The sequence below is a fragment of the Haliaeetus albicilla genome, chromosome 1, assembly GCF_947461875.1.
Source record: "Haliaeetus albicilla chromosome 1, bHalAlb1.1, whole genome shotgun sequence".
In the NCBI taxonomy this organism is placed as follows: Eukaryota; Metazoa; Chordata; class Aves; order Accipitriformes; family Accipitridae; genus Haliaeetus; species Haliaeetus albicilla.
The window spans coordinates 84859351-84878947 of record NC_091483.1 but is presented as its reverse complement, the minus strand read 5'-3'; the positions used below and the strand labels follow the sequence as shown (position 1 = coordinate 84878947).

The window sequence follows — 19597 nt, the reverse complement described above, 5'->3', positions numbered from 1 at the left end:
GGAGACAGCCCAGGGTCACAGCACCCCATTTTCCTGCCATCTGCCTTGTCAGCCCGTTGAACAGGAGGGCAGAGGTGTCCCCAGGCCAAACGTGTCCCCTCGGTGCCCGGGAAGAGGCAGGGGATGAGGAGGAGCCCTGTCCTGTCAGCTCCGTGCTGCTGGAGGGGAGCTGGGGCTGGGGCCGCGGGAGGGCTTCGCTTGCAGAAGTGGCATCCCCCAGCGAGGAAGGTGGCTGCTGGGCCGTGTCCCCTCCTGGCCCGCTGCCGTTAGATGTCACTCTGCGGCCACCTCGCCGCCGGACAGGGGCTCAGCCACGGGTGTGCAGCTGGACAGTGCTTCGGAGCATGGAGCTGGAGCTTCCCGGGCACGGATCTGGGGCGATGCTCCACTCACATGGGTGCTTAATCGCCCCTTATCCCCCCGTTCTGCTGCTCCGGTTCAAGCACCGAAGCAGCATGCTGCCATTCCCGTGGGCTGTGGGAGAGACAGCCAGCACCCACGCCGGCCAGCCATTCCCCCCCCTTCCAGCTCCCCGTGCTCAAACGTACTGAGCTACCAGCCTTATTTCTTAGCTAATGTCCCTCTCGCTCAGCTCTCAGGATCGCACAGTCCTTCATCCTCCTCGGGTGCATACTCCCCGTGCTGTGGCTCCCAGTGCCGTGGCTCACCGGTGGTGCAGCCTCTTCCCTTGCATAAGCAGGGCCAGCCAGCCAGGACGGTCCCCCTTTCCTGCACTGGGAGATGGACACACCAGTTTCCAGGGACATTGGGGTAGCCCCACAGAGTGACGCCCGGGTACACTCCCCTGAGCACCCTGCAAGGCCCTGTGCTCTCCAAGTGAGGGGCTGGCTTTGCTCCTACGGACTCAGCTTGTGTCTGTGTGTGCTCTGGGGACGGGGATGGGATGGGAAGGGATGGGAGCAGCGCTGAGCCCACGGGTGGTGGGCAGGGTGGCAGGCAGGCATCCCCCTCCCCAGCCCATCGCAGCAGCTGCTACCTCCTTGCTGAGACAGACGAGTTCAGATGGAGCTGGGATGACCTGGGCAGGTCCATCCCTCCGGCTGGAAATCACCTTTTCAAGGTACCTCCGTGGCAGAGCCCTCCGACCCCACCGCTGCCGAACCCACCTCCTCCACCACCACCTGCGCCCACGCTGCTCGCCGCCTCCTGACCGAGCCCCCGTGCGCATCTATTCCCTCCCTCCCGCATCTCCTCAGCCTGAAGTTAATTAATTCTTGCCCAAACGCCCCGGGGTGGCCGGGCAGCTCCAGCTGGCCCCTCCTGCCCGCCGTGCCCAGCCGCTTGCTGGGAGGGCCAAGCAGATGTTGCTGGCTGGCACGCACGGGCCCCGTGAGCTGCCGCCATCCGTCCGGCTGCGCCAGATGCCGGCTCTTCCCAGCAGCGCAACTGGTGCAGCCTGGTGCTGTGGGTGCAGAGGAGAGGGTGTGGGGAAGGTCCCACCAGTTTGAGGATGTACACCCAACCTGGAGCAAGGGACGAGCACCAGGCAGCACCAAGGGAGAGCCATGGGATTGCTCCTGTAATGCTAAATCTCTGCAAACCACCTGCCCTGACCCACACGAAGGGGTTCGGACATGTGGGGAGCAGCAAGCAGCAGGGCTTAGGAGAGGACCAGAGTGCACGTCCACCTTAATCCAGCCCCACAGCTGCAGGAATGCCCCTGCGCCGCGGGTGGGGAGCCAGCGATTACCGCCGGGCCCTCTGAGCTCCTTCTCCTCCTTTCCTTCTGGAGCGACACACGTTAAGCCAAATCCTCCTGTCACATGGTTTAAAGGCAGAGCAAGGGAATAAGGGCAGGTCAGAAGGTGAACTGGAGGCCACGGATTTGCCATCGGGCAGAGGACCTTGCAGAAATGTGCTAGGCATTTCTTCTTGGATAAATTAGTGCGTGCTTTGATTTGCTGTTTGCAGTAATCCTGGGGACGGCTGAAATGCACCCGGCGCTGGCGGGGAGGGTGATCTCGGGGCATGCACAGGGCTGGGCTCACTGCCCTCGCTTTGTGCTGGCAGAGCTGTCCACAAGCGTGAGCCCGGCCGGCCTCAGCACGTCAGCGATGCTGATGGCTCTTGAGATGATTATTGCTGGCCTGCCGGGCTCAAAGTCCCCGTTTGGTCGGGAAACGAGCCCACCCGCTCTGTGTGAGCAGTGGCGTGATGTCCCTGTGCAGATGTGGCCATCACCCCTGCCCTGGACCCCAATGCCTGCCAGCGGGATCGGCTCTGAACAACGCCAGCCGGGTGGGTTGGTCCCGGTGGCACGGAATGAGGGGGTGCCACCGCTATGCCGCAACGAGAGATGTGGGGCAACACCATGCTGCCCACCTTCTTGTGCCTCTGCATTTCCCAGGGTTTACCCCTACACCCAAACCGTTGGCAGCCAAATCTCCCAACTCCGAGTGGACATCCTCCCCAGCCTGCCCTGAGGGTGTCCCCAGCCAGGGCCACCTCTCCTCCATCCCAGGGCTGATGCTTCTCACGTCCTCCCTCCCTGAGGTTTAGTGCTCTCCGTAACATCTGCTAATTCCATCCTGCTTCTTCAGCGTCATCAATTATCTGGAGGTCGCCGCTAGCTGCGGGCTGGCGGTGGCAAGGTTTGGTGGCTACAGTGGGACACCACACGGGGCTGCCATTTGGGCCCAAGTCAGCAGTGATGGACATGCAGGGGTGCCTGCGTGACCGGACACCCCCCCCCCCCCATCCTTGTGTCACACATGCTGCCCTTTTCCCCACACGTGGCTACACCTCGTGGCTGTGGTCATGCCGGGGCTGGGCTGGACCCGTGGGGTGGAGGGGATGGGGGTCACTGGCCCCAGCCTCGCTGAGCCCCACAGACCCTCTGCAGTCCCCTTAACCCACACCAAACACCCACGTGCTGTGGGAACCAGGAGGAAGGGCTGATCTCTGCCCTCCCGTGGCTGTGAGGGTCTGCTGTGTCCTGCCCAGCCCCCCAGGACCCCCTTCTCTTCTTCTCTGCCAGGGGTATCATCACCCCTCAAACCCACGGAAGTCTGGGGGTGTCTGTCCCACGGAGACCACCGGAGCATCCCCAGCCCCAGACCAGAGCCCCAGTGCTGACAGCAGTGGAGGTTTATCGGGGTCCCTTGGGGCACCCCTTGCCTTTTGGGATCATCATCTCAGCCGGGGCCACTTCAGGAACCCGCGCCCCCAGGAGCACCCCGGGGCCCCACAGACGAGGTGTGACAAGGCCCCCAACTACGTTAATTTAATGCTTATTAAGTGGAATTGCCTGTGTGCGGTGGTGATGGGTGCCTGGGGGATGAAACATGGTTTGGAGCCGATTTCCCCCCTCCTGGGAAGCAACTGGCCCAGGGGGGACACAGTGGCTGCAGGGCCCCAGGTGGGTGTCCTGGGGGACCCACAATGAGTGTTCTGGTGGACGCTGGGGGTCTGGGGGGAAGGAGGTTTCCAGCAGAGCAGGAACTGGGGAAACTGGAAAGGTCAAGGTTATCAAAACATGGTAGCAGGTCCCCGGGGCTTTGATCACACCCTCCTCCACGCACCTGGTGGCACGCAGTGTGCCGACAGTGTCGGCACCTTGTCACCCACGCGTCCCATCAGCCCTGCTCGCCCTTGCTGTGTGCCTGCCTCAGCCGGGCAGGCGAGACCCCCAGGCTGGGAGCAGCCGGAGGGCAGGGAGTGATGTGCAGGGCTGCACGCAAACCAGAAACCACAGCCTGAGAAGGCTGAGCAACATCTCATGGTGCAGAATAACCTGCGACTGCTCTTTGGAGCAGCCGAGCCCTGAGGTCTGTTGGCCCTCTTCCACCTCCCCTTCCCTTTTGAGAGCCATCCTGGTGCCCAGGTGGCTCTTCACAGCTTGTGGCTCCGTGTCCCTTGTTGGTCTGGGTTCTGCTGTGGACGTTTCCAGTGAAGACACTGGTCTGTGGACACCTGTGTGCATCCAGCCTTCATGGAGGGGATGGCACTGGCTGTGCCAGAGTCCCCAGCAGTGGGACGCAGCTGGAGCTGGGGGGGGGGGGCTGCAGCCATGCCACCTTTCCCACGGGTCCTGTGCACACCTGGAGAGGGTAAATTGAGGCACCGATAACACAGCCTCTGCCTGTGATGGAGCTGGGGGTGCTGGGGGACGCAGCCAAGGCATCACACCCCCCTCCCCCAAGCCCTGCTCTGGGGGGTCCACCCTGCCCCGTGGGGACATGGGGGGGCTGGTGGTGTGGGTGCTAGCACTATTTCCTTCACTCCCCACTCTGCCTCGTGTCTGAGCTCTTCACTTGCCCCCCTCCCCAGTAATTAATTTTTTTAATTACCCAGAGCTGGAGCTTGGCACGGTGCTTGGGGCTGGGACCGGGGCAGCGCTGGGCTGGGGGGCTTTCCGGGGCCAGGCCTCTCCCGGGACCACCGCGCCACTGTGCTGAAAGCGGAACTGCCTGGAGCAGGGATGCTGGGAGCAGGGATCCTGGGGCAGAGATCCCAGGAACAGGGTCCCCTGGAGCTGGGATCACTGAAGTGGGCACCCCAGAAGCCGGGATCGCAGAGATGGGGTGGGAGAGGGGATCCCAAAAAGTGGGATGCTGGGGGAGAGGATCCCGGGAGCGGGGTCCCAGGAGCGGGGAAGGGTCTGGGGTCCCCGGACCCCACCGTTCCCCCTGTGGATGTGGCCCCGCCGCTGCGGACTCGTTTGGGCTGGGGAACCCCAGGGGAGGAGGTGCTGACGACCGGGCCGGGGTACAGGAGGGCCCCCCCGGTTCCCGGCGGGCTCGGTCACTGGGGGGGGTATCGGAGCAGCCGTGCCGGGGGGGCTGCGGTACCGGCCTGCCCTGATTTCGTTTGATTTCGTTTGATTTCGTTTTATCCGAACGGGCGCCGTGGGGCCGGGCGGGCCGGGCCGGGGGGAGAGCATCCACCCGCAGGGGAGCCCGGCGGGGCGTGGGGGTGACCGCTGCTGGCGGAGGGGTGTCCCCCACCCGCGGAAGGGTGTCCCCCGCCCGCCCGGTCCCGGGGCCACCCTGGACTCCCCGGGACAGCCGGCTCCGCTAACGAAATCAGCGCCGCCGGGGGCCCGGGGCGGGGGGAGCACGTCAGGGCTGGGCACCCCGGGGAGGGCCCCGGGACGAGGGGGTGCCCCTGGGACCCCCAACGCTCCTCCGCTATCCTCCGCCCTCGGCGGGGTCCCCGCAGCCCCGGGGCGGGCGCAGCCGCCGAGGCCGCCCGGTCCCCTCTTGTCCCGGCGAGCAGCCGCGGGGCCCGGCCGGGTTCGGCGGGGGGGGAGGAATTCTGGGGGGGGTCCCCGGGGCAGCGACCCACCCCCGGCCGTGGCAAAACGCGGCGCTGCGGAGGGGTGCATCCTGAGGTGCAGCCCCGCGGGGACCCTGCGGGCTGTGCACCCCGGCAGGGCACCCTGCACGCCTACGCCTTCATCTGCTGGCGGTGACGCTGCGCCCATGCACACCCACCCGTGTCCGTGCATCGTTACCGTGTGCCCGTGCATCGTTACCGTGTGCCCGTGCACACCCACCCGTGTCCGCGCACGGTTACGCTGTGTCCATGCACACCCACCCGCGTCTGTGCACGGTTACAATGAGCCCGTGCACACCCACCCGTGTCTGCGCACCGTTACGGCGTGTCCATGCACACTCGCATCGGGTCCGTGCACACCTACGCTGTCCCCGCACAGTTACACGATATCCACGCCCATTTCTCCCCTGTTCACCCACGGCTCCCCCGTGTCCGTGCACAGTTCCCCATGTCCCTGCACACTCCCCCCGTGTTTTCACATGGCTCCCCGTGCCCGTGCACACTCCCCCTGTGTCTCTACACGCTTACACGTGTCTCCGCACACTGCCCCCATCTCTCTGCACACTCCCCCCGTGTCAGTGCATGCTTACCTGTGTCCGTGCACACTTGCCAGTGTCCCCGCACACTCCCCCCGGCGTCTCCGCACGCTTACCGATGTCCCCGCACACTTACTCGTGTCCCTGCACACTCCCCCCCGTATCCGTGCACACTCCCCCCGTGTCCGTGCACGCTTACCCGTGTCCGTGTCCCCCCCCCCCCCGTATTTCCCCCCCCCGCCCCTCACCGCAGCCGGGGCCCACGGGCCTGCAGGCGGCCGGCGTGGGCCCGGAGAAACGCGGCCGCACGGAGCCGATCCCAGCCCAGCTAAGCCGAGCTGAATCCTGCCGAACCGGGAGGGTGGGTGGTCGCGGGGGGGCACCCAGCCGGCCCTCCGTTACCTTCATCTCCAGCGAGCCGGGGGTGCCGGGGGGCTCCGGGCGGCCCATCGGGCCCCTTCGCCAGGGTAGAAAACGGCAAAATGAAGGAATATTGGGGGGATGTATAAAAGGAGGGGGGAGCGGCTCGGGGGGGGCTCGGCGGGGGTGGCAGCGGGCGAGCGGCGGTGTCGGGAGCCAGCGAGGGGCCGCTGAACACGGGGCTGATGCGGGCGAGCGCGGCCCCCCCACCCCGGGCCGGGCTTCCCCGGGTGGGTCCTGCTCCGCACGGCCCCAGAGAGAGGGGAAAAAAAAGCAAAAATACCAATAATAATAGTAACAACAACAATAGCGACATAATAAGAAAAAGCAGCCTAATTTTTTTTATTGCTGTTATTATTATTATTTATCAGGATAAGGCAGGTCAGGCAGAGGCTGCCGTGGCTCCGCTCCACCCTGCGCAGCCCGCGGAGGAGCGCGGATCCTTCCTCTGCTCCCCCCGCAAGCTCAGACCCACCCGGAGTAAACCTCGGATCGTGGTTACTAATGCTCACCGTAGCGATCAGGAGAAAAACGGGAATAGAGGTGGATAATAAGGAGAAAAATGGGACTAGAGATGTATAATAAGGACAAAAATGGGAATAGGGATCTATAATAAAGAGAAAAATGGGAATAAGGAGCCGGGGGGGGCGGCGGGGTCTGGGGGCTGACCGGGCTGCGGGGCCGCTCCTCGCCCGGTTGTACCGGGGCCCAGGCCGCCGCCCGGTGCCGGTGCTCGGCGGAGGGGGGGGGTTATTTCGTTACAGCTGCTCCCGGGCGGCGGCTGCCCTCCGCCTTCCCGGCTGGAGACCGGCCCGGAGCCCTTCCGCCGGCCACCGCCTCCGCAGGGAGGGAGGGAGGGAGGAAGGCGGGTTTGGGTCGGGATTGTTTTTCTCGGTGTTCGTTGTGATTTTCTTTTTTTCTTTTTTTTTTTTTTGCCAATGTCACGACTTAAACCGGGTCCGGTGGCGGGGGAGAAGGGAGGCGGGCTGCTCGGCCCCGGCCCGGCCTTACCGCAGCTCCCGGAGCGGGGAACCGGTTACCGTCGCCAGCTCCTACCCCGAACCGGCGGCTCCATCCCGCCGCCGGGCCCCGCTCGCCCCTCCGGGCCCCCCCCAGAGCCGAGGGTTCGGGTCGGGGGGCACCGGCCCTCCGCCGAGCCGGCTCGGCCCTTGCTCTGCGTCCCGGCTCCCCGCTCTCGCCCTGCTCTGCCTTTTTCGTTTGCTTTATTTTCTCTTTTCCTCTGTTTTCCTCTTTTCTTTTATTTTCCCTTTTCTTTTATCCTTTTCCTTTTCTTTTTTCCTCTTCTTTTATTTTTTCCTTTTCTTTTATTTTTCCTTTTCCTTTTCTTTTTTCCTTTCCTCTTCTTTTTTCCTTTTCTTTTTGCTTTTTCTTTTTTTTCTTCTTCCTTTTCTTTTCTTCCTCTTCTTTTTTACTCTTCATTTTCCCCTTTTCTTTTTTTCCTTTTCTTTTATTGTCTTGTTTTGTTGTTTTTTGTTTTCCTTAATCTATTTTTATTTGCTCCACGCTCTTTCGGTTAATTCAGGGACGGGCACAGGCTGCCGCAGACACCGACACTCGGGGCCGACCCCAGCCCAAGGACAAATTTGGAGGCCTTGAACTCCTCGTCCCCGAGCCGGGCGTCTCCTGCCTCGGCCGCGTTCTCTCTCCCTCCGGGGAACCGGGCCGGACCGAGACCCCTCCGGGACAGCATCGGGCCGCGGGAGCGGCCGAGCCCGGGTGGGTGTCGGGGGGTTTGGAGCCCCGGTGTGTCCCGGTCGCTGGGGATCGAGCTCTCGGGGATGCTGGGCTCTCGGCAATTGGATTAACAGTTAATTTATTTATTTTTAATCCACCGTCATTCCAACCGCTTCGATTTGAGGGGATTCAGGGAGAAGAAGAGGGGTGCCGCCGCCCCCGCCCGCTCCCCCCAGCTGAAGCGTCGCCGCCGCTCCCCCGCCGGGTTTTGCCCCGTTGTAGAGAGCGGCGGAACGGAGCCCACCGTGCAGTGAGGGGAGTGGGGGGGGGGCTGCCCGGGACCCCCGGCCTGGGAGGCCGCTCGTCCGCCCCGGCTGGGCACGGGGAGCCCCTCGCCTCGGTACCGGAGCCGGTGCCGGCCCGGGGGCGGCTGTGCCGGAGCGGGGGTGAGGGGGGTTCGGGGGTCCCCCGCTGCCCGATCCTGGGGAGACGGTGCGGTAACTCCGGTAGCACCGGAGACCCTCGGACTACCGGGCTGCGGGGCAACGTGGGGCAGAGGGGCCGGAGCCCCCCCGCCCGGTCCGGAGGGGTGCGGGGAGGCGGCGGGGGGTGTAAGCAGAGCCGGGCGGGGGCCGGGGCCGGGTTATTTCTTTATTCGTTTCCATCTCGGCTGGCCCTTCTCCGCCGAGGCGGGGGTCCCCGCGGTGAAGCCCCCCGAGGAGAGGGCACCCCCGCCGCGGGAGCGGGAACCGCCGCCCCCCCCCATGCCCTGCCCGCACTCCCGGGGCCGGGCAGCCGCCGCCGAGGGATTCTTTGTTTACCAATCGGTATCACGGACCGGGAGAGCAGGAAATTGCGTCTCTACCGGGCCGTTAATTTAAAAATCCCTCTTTTCCTCACCACCACCCCCCCACCCTCCACCTTCCCGACCCGCTCCCCGCCGCCACGGGGGCTGCGATCGCCGGCTCCCGGTCAGCGGCTCCCGGCCCCGCCGGCGGCCGGTGGATGCGCAGAGGAGCGCGGCGGAGCGGGGGAGGGCCGGGCCGGGCCGCAGGAATACGGGCCCCCGGCTTCTTCCCCGGTCCCACCCCCGGCCGCTTCCTCCGCAGCTCCCTCCCCTCGGCCTCCCCTTCCCCTCCGCCCCCCCCCCTCAAAAAAATCATATTCACCCACTCACTCCCCTTATTCCCATATTGATTTCCCCGCACGCGAATCCCAGCGCAGCGCGGCGAGCCCGGGCACCGGCCGTTCCTTCGCCCGTTCTTCCCGACCGGGACCGGGACCGGGACCGGGACCGGGACCGGGACCGGGACCGGCTCTCCATGGAAGGGCAGGGGCTGCGGCCGGAGCGCCTCAAGTTTGCCCGGAGCGAGGTGCTGCGGGAGGTGGAGCTGGGGGGGGGGAGGTACGGGGGGGGCCTCAGCCGCCTGTCAAAGTTTTTAACTCTTTTTTTACCCCCCCCGCACCCTCTCGGGACGCCCCGATGGGTGCCGCCGCCGCCACCCCACATCCCGCCCCCCCCCCCCCCCCGGCACCACTCCCGGTCGGTGGAGCGGGGAAAGGGTGGGTAGATGGGTGGGTGGGTGGGTGGGGGGGGGTGTGCGCTTTAAATGCCAGCCCCCCGGGTGGGAGAGGGCCGGCTCCGCCGCGGAGAGGCGGGAGAACGACGGCCCCCGGCGGTCTCCGGCCATGGGGGTGAGCTGGGGCGCGGTGCCCCCGGCTCTGCCAGGGCGCTGAGCCCCCCGGGGGGGTGGGGTGGGGTGGGGTGGGGGGGCCGGGGAGGGGCGGGGGTCTGGGGAAGGTGGGGGGGGCTCCCCTCCTCCCCCCGCCTAGTCTTGCCTCCTCTCTCCCTCTCTCTGTCTCTGTCTCTCTCTCTCCCTCCCGATGTTTGATCCCGCCGCGGCGCCCGCAGGGATGAGCGATGGAGGGGCCGAGCCTGGCAGGAGCCCCGTGCTGCTGGCCGAGCCCGGGGCCACCGGGAGGGCCCGGGAGAAGGCGCCGACCCGGGCGGAGCTGGAGAGCGCTCTGCGCGGCGGCGGCGGCGGCGGAGGAGGAGGAGGAGGAGGCGGTGGCGGTGGAGGCGGCGGTGGCTTCAAGGACATCCCGGGAACGTCGGCGGTCAGCCCCGGTTCCTCCAAGGAGTGCGCCCCGGACAGCGAGAGCCCGTCGGGAACCGGCGAGGCGGACTACTGCCGCCGCATCCTGGTGCGAGGTACGGGCAGGGTCCCCGGGCCCCGGCCCCCCCCCTCCTTCTCCATTTCCCCCACCGCGGGGGGCACTTGGTCCCCGCCGGCCGGGTCCCCGCTCCTCGCCCCGGGACCGGGTGGCAGCGGGATGGGGCACTGCTCCCCCCAATCGTCCTCCGGCCGCCGCCGCGGCCGCCCCGGCACCGCTCCCAGCGCATCCCCGGCCGCTCCCGGGCTGCGGGCTCCGGCCTCCCGGTCCCCCTACTCCCCGCTCCGCCACCGCGGTTTTTCCCGGTTCCGCTCCGTGCGGCGGGGACCGGGCCCGGTTCCCCCCAGCCCGCTCAGCCGTGCGGTTCCCGGGAGCGGGGCCGGGCTGGCCGTGCGTGCCCGCCTCGGTTTGCGGCCGAAGGGCCGGGCTCGGCCGGGGGCAGCGGGCCGAGCGGGGGGTCCCGGGGAGCAACGACGGGGTCACGGAACGATACCACCCGCCGCCCCCCGTCCTCCCCCGGGCCGGCCGAGCCCCGCCGGGGGGACGCGCAGCAGCGGGAGAGGGGGGAAAGCATCAGCTTTGCTTTTAAAGCGTTGTCGCAGGAGAAAAGCGTCATGGAGCGGCGGCGAGTTAGGGGCTATTTGGTTGTGGTTTGGTGTTTGTTTGTTGTGTTTTTTGTTTTTTTTTTTCCTTCTTTATAATATCACTCGCTCGGCCGGGGCTGGGGAGGGGGGGGCAACGCGGCGGGCCCGGCCCGGGGAACGGCGGGACCCGGAGCCTCGGGATGCGATCGCGTTCAGCCCACCGCCGGCCCCGGGGCTCGCTGGGACCAGCGTGTGTTTTATGGCAAACCCCGAAAAGTTCGGGGGGGGGGGAGGAATCTCGGCGGGGATGCGGCAGGCGGGGAGGTGCCGAGCGCTCCCCGGGTCGGGGCTCCGGGGGCGGCAGCGCGGCTCCATCCCGGGGTCGCGCCTGGGGATGCTCAGCCGGTGTCCCCCCCACGCCCCGTCCGCCAAACCGGAGCCCGGAGAAGCTCCGCGGCCGCCCGGCCTCAAGCCCCGTGTTCGGGCAGGGCAGGGCGGTGGGGACCGGAGCCTCGGCCCCGGCTCGGCCGTGTCCTCCCTCCCCGCTGCCCCGGGGGCGGCGGGGCCCGATCCCGGTCCCTGCTCGTTCGCCGTGAGCCGGGCCTGGCACCGTTCGAGCTCGGCTCGGGCATCCCGGCTCGCCCGGAGCCTGCGGAGCGATTGCCGGCCGGGTTGCAAAGATGCCCCCCGCCGCCCACCCAAGCCTCTTTCCCGGCTGTCGCGATAGGCGCCTGTCGCCGACAGCCCAACCGTCGCAGCCCGAGCCTTTCCCCGGGCACCTCGGCGGGGTAACGGGCAGCGCTGGGCAGCGGTACCCCCGGGATTGCCCCCGGGTCCTCCTCGGTGGTCGCCGAGGCCGCAGCCCCCGCCGGGGTCAGGCCGGGGTCAGGCCTCTCCTCCGCCCGGCCTCGGTCTTACCGGGGCCGCCCCGACGGTCCCGGGGCTGGGAGCGGGACTGGGGAGGGGGGGTGGTTCTCGGTCCCCAGGCCCGGGCCAGGGTCCCCGCTTCTGCCGGCCCCGGGGACCCTCGCCCGGCGGCGGCCGGTCTCACCATCTTGCCGCAGCTGCCACGGCGCGGACAAAATGGTGGCGGGGAGAAACGGAGGAAATAAACGGGAACGGAACCGAAATAGAGCGGGTGGGGGGGACACGGGGAGATGCGGGGGGTGGGGGGGAGAGCCGGTCTGCGGGGCCACGGGCCCACCGGGCTCCCAGCCCTCCCCCGGCCGAGGGCCGGCTCCCCGGGAAGGGGCCGGTGCCAACCAAGCCTCCAGGCTGGTTTCCCTGCAAAGTGGTGGTAGTGGGGTTTAAATTTTAATTTTTCTTAATGAACATATTTTTACCTATTTGTAACCCCGCACACCCCTCCAGGCGCGGGGTGAACCGGCAGCCGGTGCCGCAGGGACCGCTCTCCCCCATCCCCATGCCTGCCCCGGGGGACGGGGCTCTTCCCCCCGGGTCCCGGGGCTGCCTTCAGCTCCGGCCCATGGCCGGGACTCGCCCGCGGTGCCTTTGGTGGGAACGGGGCTCTCGGGGGGGTGGAGGAGCCTCCTCCCGTCGGCGGGAGCCGGTTGGGAAGCGGCGGTGGTCCTCCGTGCCCTGGGACCGCCGGGAGCGGAGCGGAGGAGGAGGGGGTTGCCCGGTCCGGGGCTCTCCCGGGGGCTCGGCCGGGCTCAGTCCGCTCACCGGTACGGTACCGGGGACCGATGGTGCGGGACGGAGCCTCCAGCCGCAGCGACGGGGCGCGGGGAAGCGGGGGCTTTGCCCACGGAGGCGGCCCTGCCCGCCCGCCCATCCCCGTCTCGTCGAGGCGGCAGGGCTGGCGGGTGCCGTTGGACGCGGGCACGGCCGGGGCGTGCGGGCCGGCAGCGGGTCAGTCCTTAGCGGGGACTAACGGGACAAGGACTCGCCGGAGAAGCCAAGCCGGGCCGCTCGGGAGCCGGTCCCGCTGGCAACGTGGGGGCTGCAGCCCCGGGGGCGGCTGGAAGGGGGGGTGTGCAGATCCCGGGGTGCTCAACCCCCTTCCTCCCGGGGGCTGCCCCGGCTCGGTGCCCGGGGGGACGCAGATGGATGTGGGGAGCTCTGGGGGGGGACACCCTGGTGCTGTTTGGGGTGCACTGAGAAGGGCTGCGGGCTCCTGTGCCCCCCCCCCAGTGTGCCCCGATGTGTGTGTGCCACCATGGCCACGCCAGACCCTGGCACGGAGAGGGGTGGGTGTACGTGTTCGGGGCTGGCCGGGTGGGTGTGCGCCCCAGAAATGTCCTGGCAGCTGTGTGGCTGCAGAAACCCCCGTGTACATGGCGTGCGCGGTGTGTCTCTGTGCAGGGAAGAGGTGTCCTTCATGCACACGGGTGTGCATGGTGTGTCCCTGGGTGTACAGGGGCATCTGCGTGTGCCTGACTCCGCTGCGTGTGTTGGTGTGCAGGATGCATCCCTCCTGGCCTGCTGTGCTGCACTGCAGGGCTGTAAAATCACTGTTTACAAGCTCGGGGGGTCGGTGCCCCAAAGCTGCTGCCTGCTCGCCTTCCCTCCTGCTCCCTGACCGTGTCTGCCTGTCCTTGCCTCGTCATATTTAGCTGCTAGGGCAGAGGAGAGATTGATCCCTATGGCACCAGAACTCTTTTCGGGGGGATTTCAGTCCCAGACCTTGTCATGGCTGTGCTGCCATCAGGTGTAGCCTGGTCCCCAAGAATGGAACTTGTCACCACAGCTCTGCCAGAGAGGCCGGGGGCTGCTGGAAAACCCCGGGAAGCCACGGCAGGACCTGGAGGGTGTTGGGGGTCTGGGATCCAGCAGCTGATGGGGGAAGGCTCTCAGGAGGGGGTTCCTCAGGCAGGATGGTGTTGTGCCCTTCCTGGCATGGGGGGATGGCTGTGATCCCCCCAAAACCTGCACGGACGGGCAGCAGGGAAGGTCTGCGGTGTGTAATAGGGCTGCTGTGCCATGGTGGGGGGTGAGGGGCTAGGGAGAGGGGCTTTGCCTCTCCCCTGCCGAGCTGGCACCACGGGCTGTGCCCCCTTCCCTTCCCTCCGGCGCTGTGCCCAGCTCACTCCCCCCACCCCGTGCCCCAGCTGCCAGGGGGAAATAACAATAAATAATACCCGTAATAATGCCGGCAGCGCCGTACAGAGCGGCGAGGGCGGAGGGGCAGATACTCGCAGCTGCGGCTGGAAAGCATGAGCGTCTCTGTTAGCTGCTCCTTGCTGGCAGCCCCGGCTGTTGTTGTGTCAGGGGACCGCAGCGTGGACGCGGGAGTGCGGACGTGGTCCGGGCATCATCCCTGCAAATGCTCTTTCCTTCACAAAATGGTTCCCAGGCTGGCATCCCGATCCCACCAGAGATACCTCCAATCCACTTACAACCCCTTTCCTTTCCGACAGCCCACCCGTGGAGTTTGGGGGTGCGGATCAGAGCCCATGCTCATGGTCCCACCGGACCCCCTCCCACCCTGGCCTTCCCCAAGCCCTCTGCAGCCCTGGTGCCTCCTGCAGTGCCGTGCTCCAGCCTGGAGCAGGCTGGCTGTGCCGGGACGGCACCTCTGCCGTCACACACGTACCACAACATAGCGGTGCGAAACTAGCTTCGGGATTGGAGTCCCTTTCCCGAGTCTGTGCTCACTCCCCACTCCCGCCATCCCCATGCCAGCTCCGCTGTCCCCATGCCAGCTCCATCACCCCTTCCCAGGCTGCTCCGCACTATTTTCCCCCTTCCTGCCCCACCGATTTTATAATCCTTTCATGCCTGAGTCAGCTGGAAAGAGAGAAAGCAATTTACCTCCAGCCAGGGCTGCTGGGGACCTTGGGTCCCTCTGGGCTTGGGGCTGCTTGCCCAGTGTGACTTTTGTGGCTGGTTTTTAACCTGCAAGAAAGCCACTGCGCAGAAACAGGGAGGTCTGCAGCCAGGGCTTACCCAAACCGGGCTCTCCACTGGTGTTACTGGTGCTTAAGGAAAGCCAGCACCGGGGGACAAGGAGCACGAGGGGTTTGGGGTCTGGCAGGAACCCAGTGGGAAATTTCCAAGGCTCATTTTTTAATACCTGGTGCACCCCGGGCACACAGAGCCCATCGGGCACATCCCAGCCCATGGAGCTGGGACAGGCTTCCTGGCACCTCGGGGCTCCATGGATTTTTCTGGGAGAGCTCGTCCTTTGTCAGTGGAAAGTAAAGCCATGGCTCCTTTGGAAGGGCTGCAAACGGCATCCCACGGCATGGAAGGGGCTGTGCAGGGCTAATGTGGGAGCTGAACCCTCTGGCTTTTGTTTCCCGACGTCAGGCTGTGGGCAGCGATAGCCCCGGCCTTGTAAAATCTGCTGCCGTGGGCAGCGATAGCCCCGGCCTCATAAAATCTGCCATGAGCAGTTCGGGGCATGCGGCACTTCCAAAACTTGTCCTTTAATAGAGAATTGCCCCAAAGTAGGAGCTGCTGCTTTTCAAGAGAATATTCCTTCAGTGAGAATAATTCTGGAAAAAAGAGAATTGTGATAGAGATAAAATTTTTCTAGTATTTCCAAGGAAGGACAGGAATAAAAAAACAAAATATATTTTTAATTAAATAATCTTTAATTTGAACTCTTTCTTGATGTAGAACTGTCTTCTGTTCTGGCTTTCAGAAACTATGATTTCTGTGATTAAACGCTCAGTTTTCCTTAAAGATTTTTTGGTTTCTATTTATCACTTAAAAAAAAAAAAATTTAGGAAGACTTTGTTACTGTTCCCTGGAGGTTTATACATTTGCAGCATTTGGGGCCAGAGGGGACAACCAAACTATGGGATGTCGCCTCTTTTAGCCACAGCTTGGGGGATTTTCACAGTTCCTCCTGCCGCGAGCCCTGTCGCTCGACGGTGCAGCCGGTGTTTAATTCAGCTTTCACCCCCCCAGTAAGGTCTATTTGGAACCAGTTTCCCCAGTCCCTTTCCTCCCCAGCCCAGCTTTTTTCCTGACTGCCCTTCTCCCCGCTTCCCTCCCAGATGCCAAAGGGACGATCCGGGAGATCGTGCTTCCCAAGGGCCTGGACCTGGACCGGCCCAAGCGGACCCGGACGTCCTTCACGGCGGAGCAGCTCTATCGCCTGGAGCTGGAGTTCCAGCGCTGCCAGTACGTGGTGGGCAGGGAGAGGACGGAGCTAGCCCGGCAGCTCAACCTCTCCGAGACCCAGGTAAGGGTCGTGGTGGCTTCTCCGTGGCGGGGACATCCCTGTGGCACGGCCACACGGGGACAGGCGTGCCAGCCGCCGGTGTGGCGAGGGCGGTGGTGGGAGGCAGAGCGGGCAGAAAGTGGGGTTGGGGTGGGCGAGAGCTCTCCTGGGGGAAAGCCGGGGCTCAGCCGAGCCCACGGTCCCAAACCCGGGTGGAGGGGCTCGGCGCTTGCCGGGATGGAGGGGTGCTGGCCGGTGTTTCGGTCGGGAGCCGGGGCTGAGCGCGGCCGGGGGGCGAGTGTGCGTGGTGCTGCGGGCAATGGCTCTCCTCCACCCCTAACTCTTGAGCCAGAGGAGCGGTCAGTTTAGGGTTATGGGGGGGGGCGAGGGGCAGCCCTGAGCGGGGTCCGCAGGGACCTCCCCGGCCGCCACGCTGCTCCCCCGTGGGCAGCGTCCCCCAGCTCCCCCGGGAGGGTCCGGCAAAGCGGGGAAGAGAAAAGAGCAGGAGGGTGTCAGCGGGGACCCGAGGTCCTTACGGCAGCACCCACAGCATAGGATGGGTAGGCGGGGTCGGGCGTCATTGTGGGTGCTGTCAGGATCAGGCGTTTGGCTGTGTACGAGCTGGATGGATCCTGCACGGATCCTGCACCCCGCCGTCCCCTTCCTCTCTGCAGCCTCCGTGGCTTCGCTCCCCCACTCCCAGTGGGGTGGGGATACCACTGGGGACTCTCCCTGCACACCGGGGGACCCCTGGGCTGCGGCATGGCCTGGGCATTTCTTCTCCATCACCATGTGGGATGGTTTTTCCTGGATTTCTCCATCACCCCTGCGCGGAGCTTCACTGGCGGGGAGGGATTTTCCCGGTTCTCCTCTGCCGAGGTTTGCCCGGTGCAGAGAGAGCTGGGCGGCACGGCACAGCCTGGGCAAGCAGAGGTGGGAGAGGTTGCGTGTTACTGGGAAGTTGGTGTTGATGTCTGCTAAGCAAAAAGTGCATCTGCTGCGGTTGCGATGGTTTCGGCTTAAAAAATTTATACAGAAATAGTAATAATAATAAAATTAATGAAGAACGCAGTGCAAAGCAGCACAGCTGGGACATACAGAAATGACTCTGCCAGCCCATTCTTCCCCTTCTCTGGCCAGTAAAAGGCGCATTTGGAGACAGCTATGTGGCTTCATTGCTTCAGATAGGAAATAATTTCAATTTTTGCAAACCTCTTGTGGAACAAACCTGTCCCAGCTGTCAGCAGCCAGGCCCCCGGCTCCAAGCTCCCCTCGCGTGCTGAGGGGGCCTGATTTTGGGGAGACCCTGTTGCTCGGTGGTGCTTCGGCATTCGCTGTGCGGCCACTGCATGGTCCTGCAAGGGGGAGCAGAGCACAAAAAATAGTCGTTTTGTCTCTTTTGGTGGCAGAGCAGGGTTTTTTTAGTAAGAAGCATGTTTCTGTCTATGGGATACGTGCAAGGAGGTGCTGGCAGCTGGCACGGCTGTGCCGCGGTTAGGAGCGAAGCACGCCGGTGAACTGGGTGCTGCATGGGGGTCCGTCTTCCCGGGGTCTCAGCCAAAGCCCTGGTCCCAGTGTCACCTCCACAGAGCTGGGAGGGACATGGGTGGGCTTGGCCGTGCCATGCTGGAGGAAGAGCTTCGGCTTCCTGGCAGGCATGGGAAGGGACGGGCAGCCGGTGCGTCCGGCAGTGGCATGGGGCAGAGGGCACTGGCTGCCATAGCCTGGGGCCGGGAGGGCGCAGCCTCTCCTTAGGGACTAATGTTCGCTTATTTACTGCTTGTTTGGTGCCTCATTGCTGCCTTCATCACTCAGTGAGAAAATTCACACCCTGTAGGCCATGGCTGTCTCTTCTCCTCTTCTCTTCTCCTTCCTGCATCCTTTTTTTCCCATCTCTCTCCTTCATCTCTGTCTTTTTTAATCCCTTTCTGTGCTTTTCACAGCATTTCCTTCCCTGCAGCAAACTCCCAGTTGTACCTTCCTGGCTCCCCCCCCGCCACCCGTCCCTCCCCAGCCACCACCGTGCCCGGGGATGGCAGTGCGAGGCTCGGTGCCCGGCTTCCTCCTCTCATTAGCGGGGTGCAGGTCCCCTTGGGTCAGCGTTTCAGGCTCTCTGCACACTCAGGCATCACCCCCTGCCCCGGTCCCTTGCCGTTCATGGCTGGGAGGTTTCCTCGGTCGTTGCAAGAGCTGGGTGACCGCAGGGTTTTACAGGACCGCTTAGATCTGGAGGGTATTGCATGGCTCCTTGCAGCATGCTGGTCTGACCTGGATGTGGCCTGGAGACTGGATTGTCACCACCAGCCACTCCTGTCCCACCAGGCTCCTCTGTGTCCATCAGCTCAGGCAGGGACAAATCCAACATTTGCAACAATCAGAGCATTTTGGGTACTTTTGGGTGGTTTTCCCCACAGCGTTATCCAGGAGCAACTCCCAGGACTTAGGGCAGTTCATGGTCTAATTGCTCCATCTAATGTTTTGTTGGTGGATTCCCAACCAGCAGCATCTTGTCACTCTTTCTTGGTTGACATTTGTGTTGTGTTGGTGGCTGGGACAGCAGAATGGATCCTTTCCATCCCTTCACTGGATTATATCTTGGTTTCAAGATTAGGAAGCCTTGCCCTGCCAGCTGCTCCCAACTTTGCTCTCTGCCAGGACCCCTGGACGCGATGGGAGCCCACCACAGGAGGGGAGAGCAAAGCGGGGGCACGAAGGAAGGGGCCGCCGAGGAGGGTTTTTTTTTGCCTGTAAATGTTCAGGGGGGGAAGAATGATTCATCTCCGCTCCTCTGCGAGAAAAGAGTGGTGCAAACAGCGTGATGAGATAGGAAGAGACACGATGTCATCACAGCTGGAGAGCTGCAGCCAAGCGTCCCCATAAGTGCGTCCGCTGATCAGGCTGCGCCCCTGAGAAATCCTGCCGGAGCAAAAAAAGCCTCTTTTAGGCTCTTACGTTACTTTCGCAGCATCTGATCCTGGTTTTCGGCAGTCTTGGAGGCAGGAGGCTATTGCTGCCTCTTGCAGCGAAGCCAGAATGGCCCACCTCCATGCTGGGGAGTAGAGATCTTCTTGCTTTCTTGCCTCTGGTGCCTGCCCCAGGGAGGGGGGGATCACCCAGGATAAATGGGGGATTGCCCAGGGGAGAGGGGGGCTCACCCAGGCTCAGGCAGGGAGAAGCAGGACAGCCCCGTCCTGGAGCAGCAGCTGAAGAAGCCGCTGCCCATCGGCAGCCACTGTGGATGAGCATGTCCTCCCCTTGGTGGTCACAGAGCCACCCGCCAGCATCCCACCATGCTCCCAGTCACCTTGCCATCCCTCCGGAGCGAGCCCCGTACCTTGTCCCTGTGCCTGCTCAGCCAAACCTGCTGCACTGAAAGGACACAGGAGGAATTTCGGAGCCACCCATGCTCAGGCGAGGATGAGGAGGGTGCTTCTACCTGCCCCGGCTCTCTCCAGCCCGGGGAATTCGCCTCATCCCTCCAGGGAGCCATGTGCCTGCTCTGCCTCGCCGGGAGCTGCTCGGGCTCCAGCCTGATGCCATTTCTGCTTTTTTCTAATTAATCCATAGACACGGTTAGTGTTAAATGACTTTAATTAGCCGTAGAATATTTTCATTAACATGTCAAGCAGCAGCCTGGAGATGCGGATGTGCCGGCTGCTGCATCCCAGGTGAGCTCTCACATCCCTGGCACGGAGAGCTGCGGAGGGGCTGCCCAAGCCCACCCCGGCACAACCCATCCAGAATCTGGCCCCGTG

The 19597-nt window shown here is 64.5% G+C and overlaps 1 protein-coding gene across 1 annotated transcript in view; it reads left to right on the top strand.

The window, feature by feature from the left end:
* Positions 1-9340: 9340 nt before the first annotated feature.
* Positions 9341-19597, top strand: part of ATP6V1B1 (ATPase H+ transporting V1 subunit B1) — a 48717-nt gene continuing 38460 nt past the window's right edge. Inside the window, exons 1-3 of the mRNA XM_069797641.1 lie at positions 9341-9644; positions 9862-10161; positions 15676-15863. Coding sequence (XP_069653742.1) covers positions 9433-9644; positions 9862-10161; positions 15676-15863 — 700 coding nt within the window. The 5' untranslated portion in view covers positions 9341-9432. The remainder of the gene's footprint in view (positions 9645-9861; positions 10162-15675; positions 15864-19597) is intronic.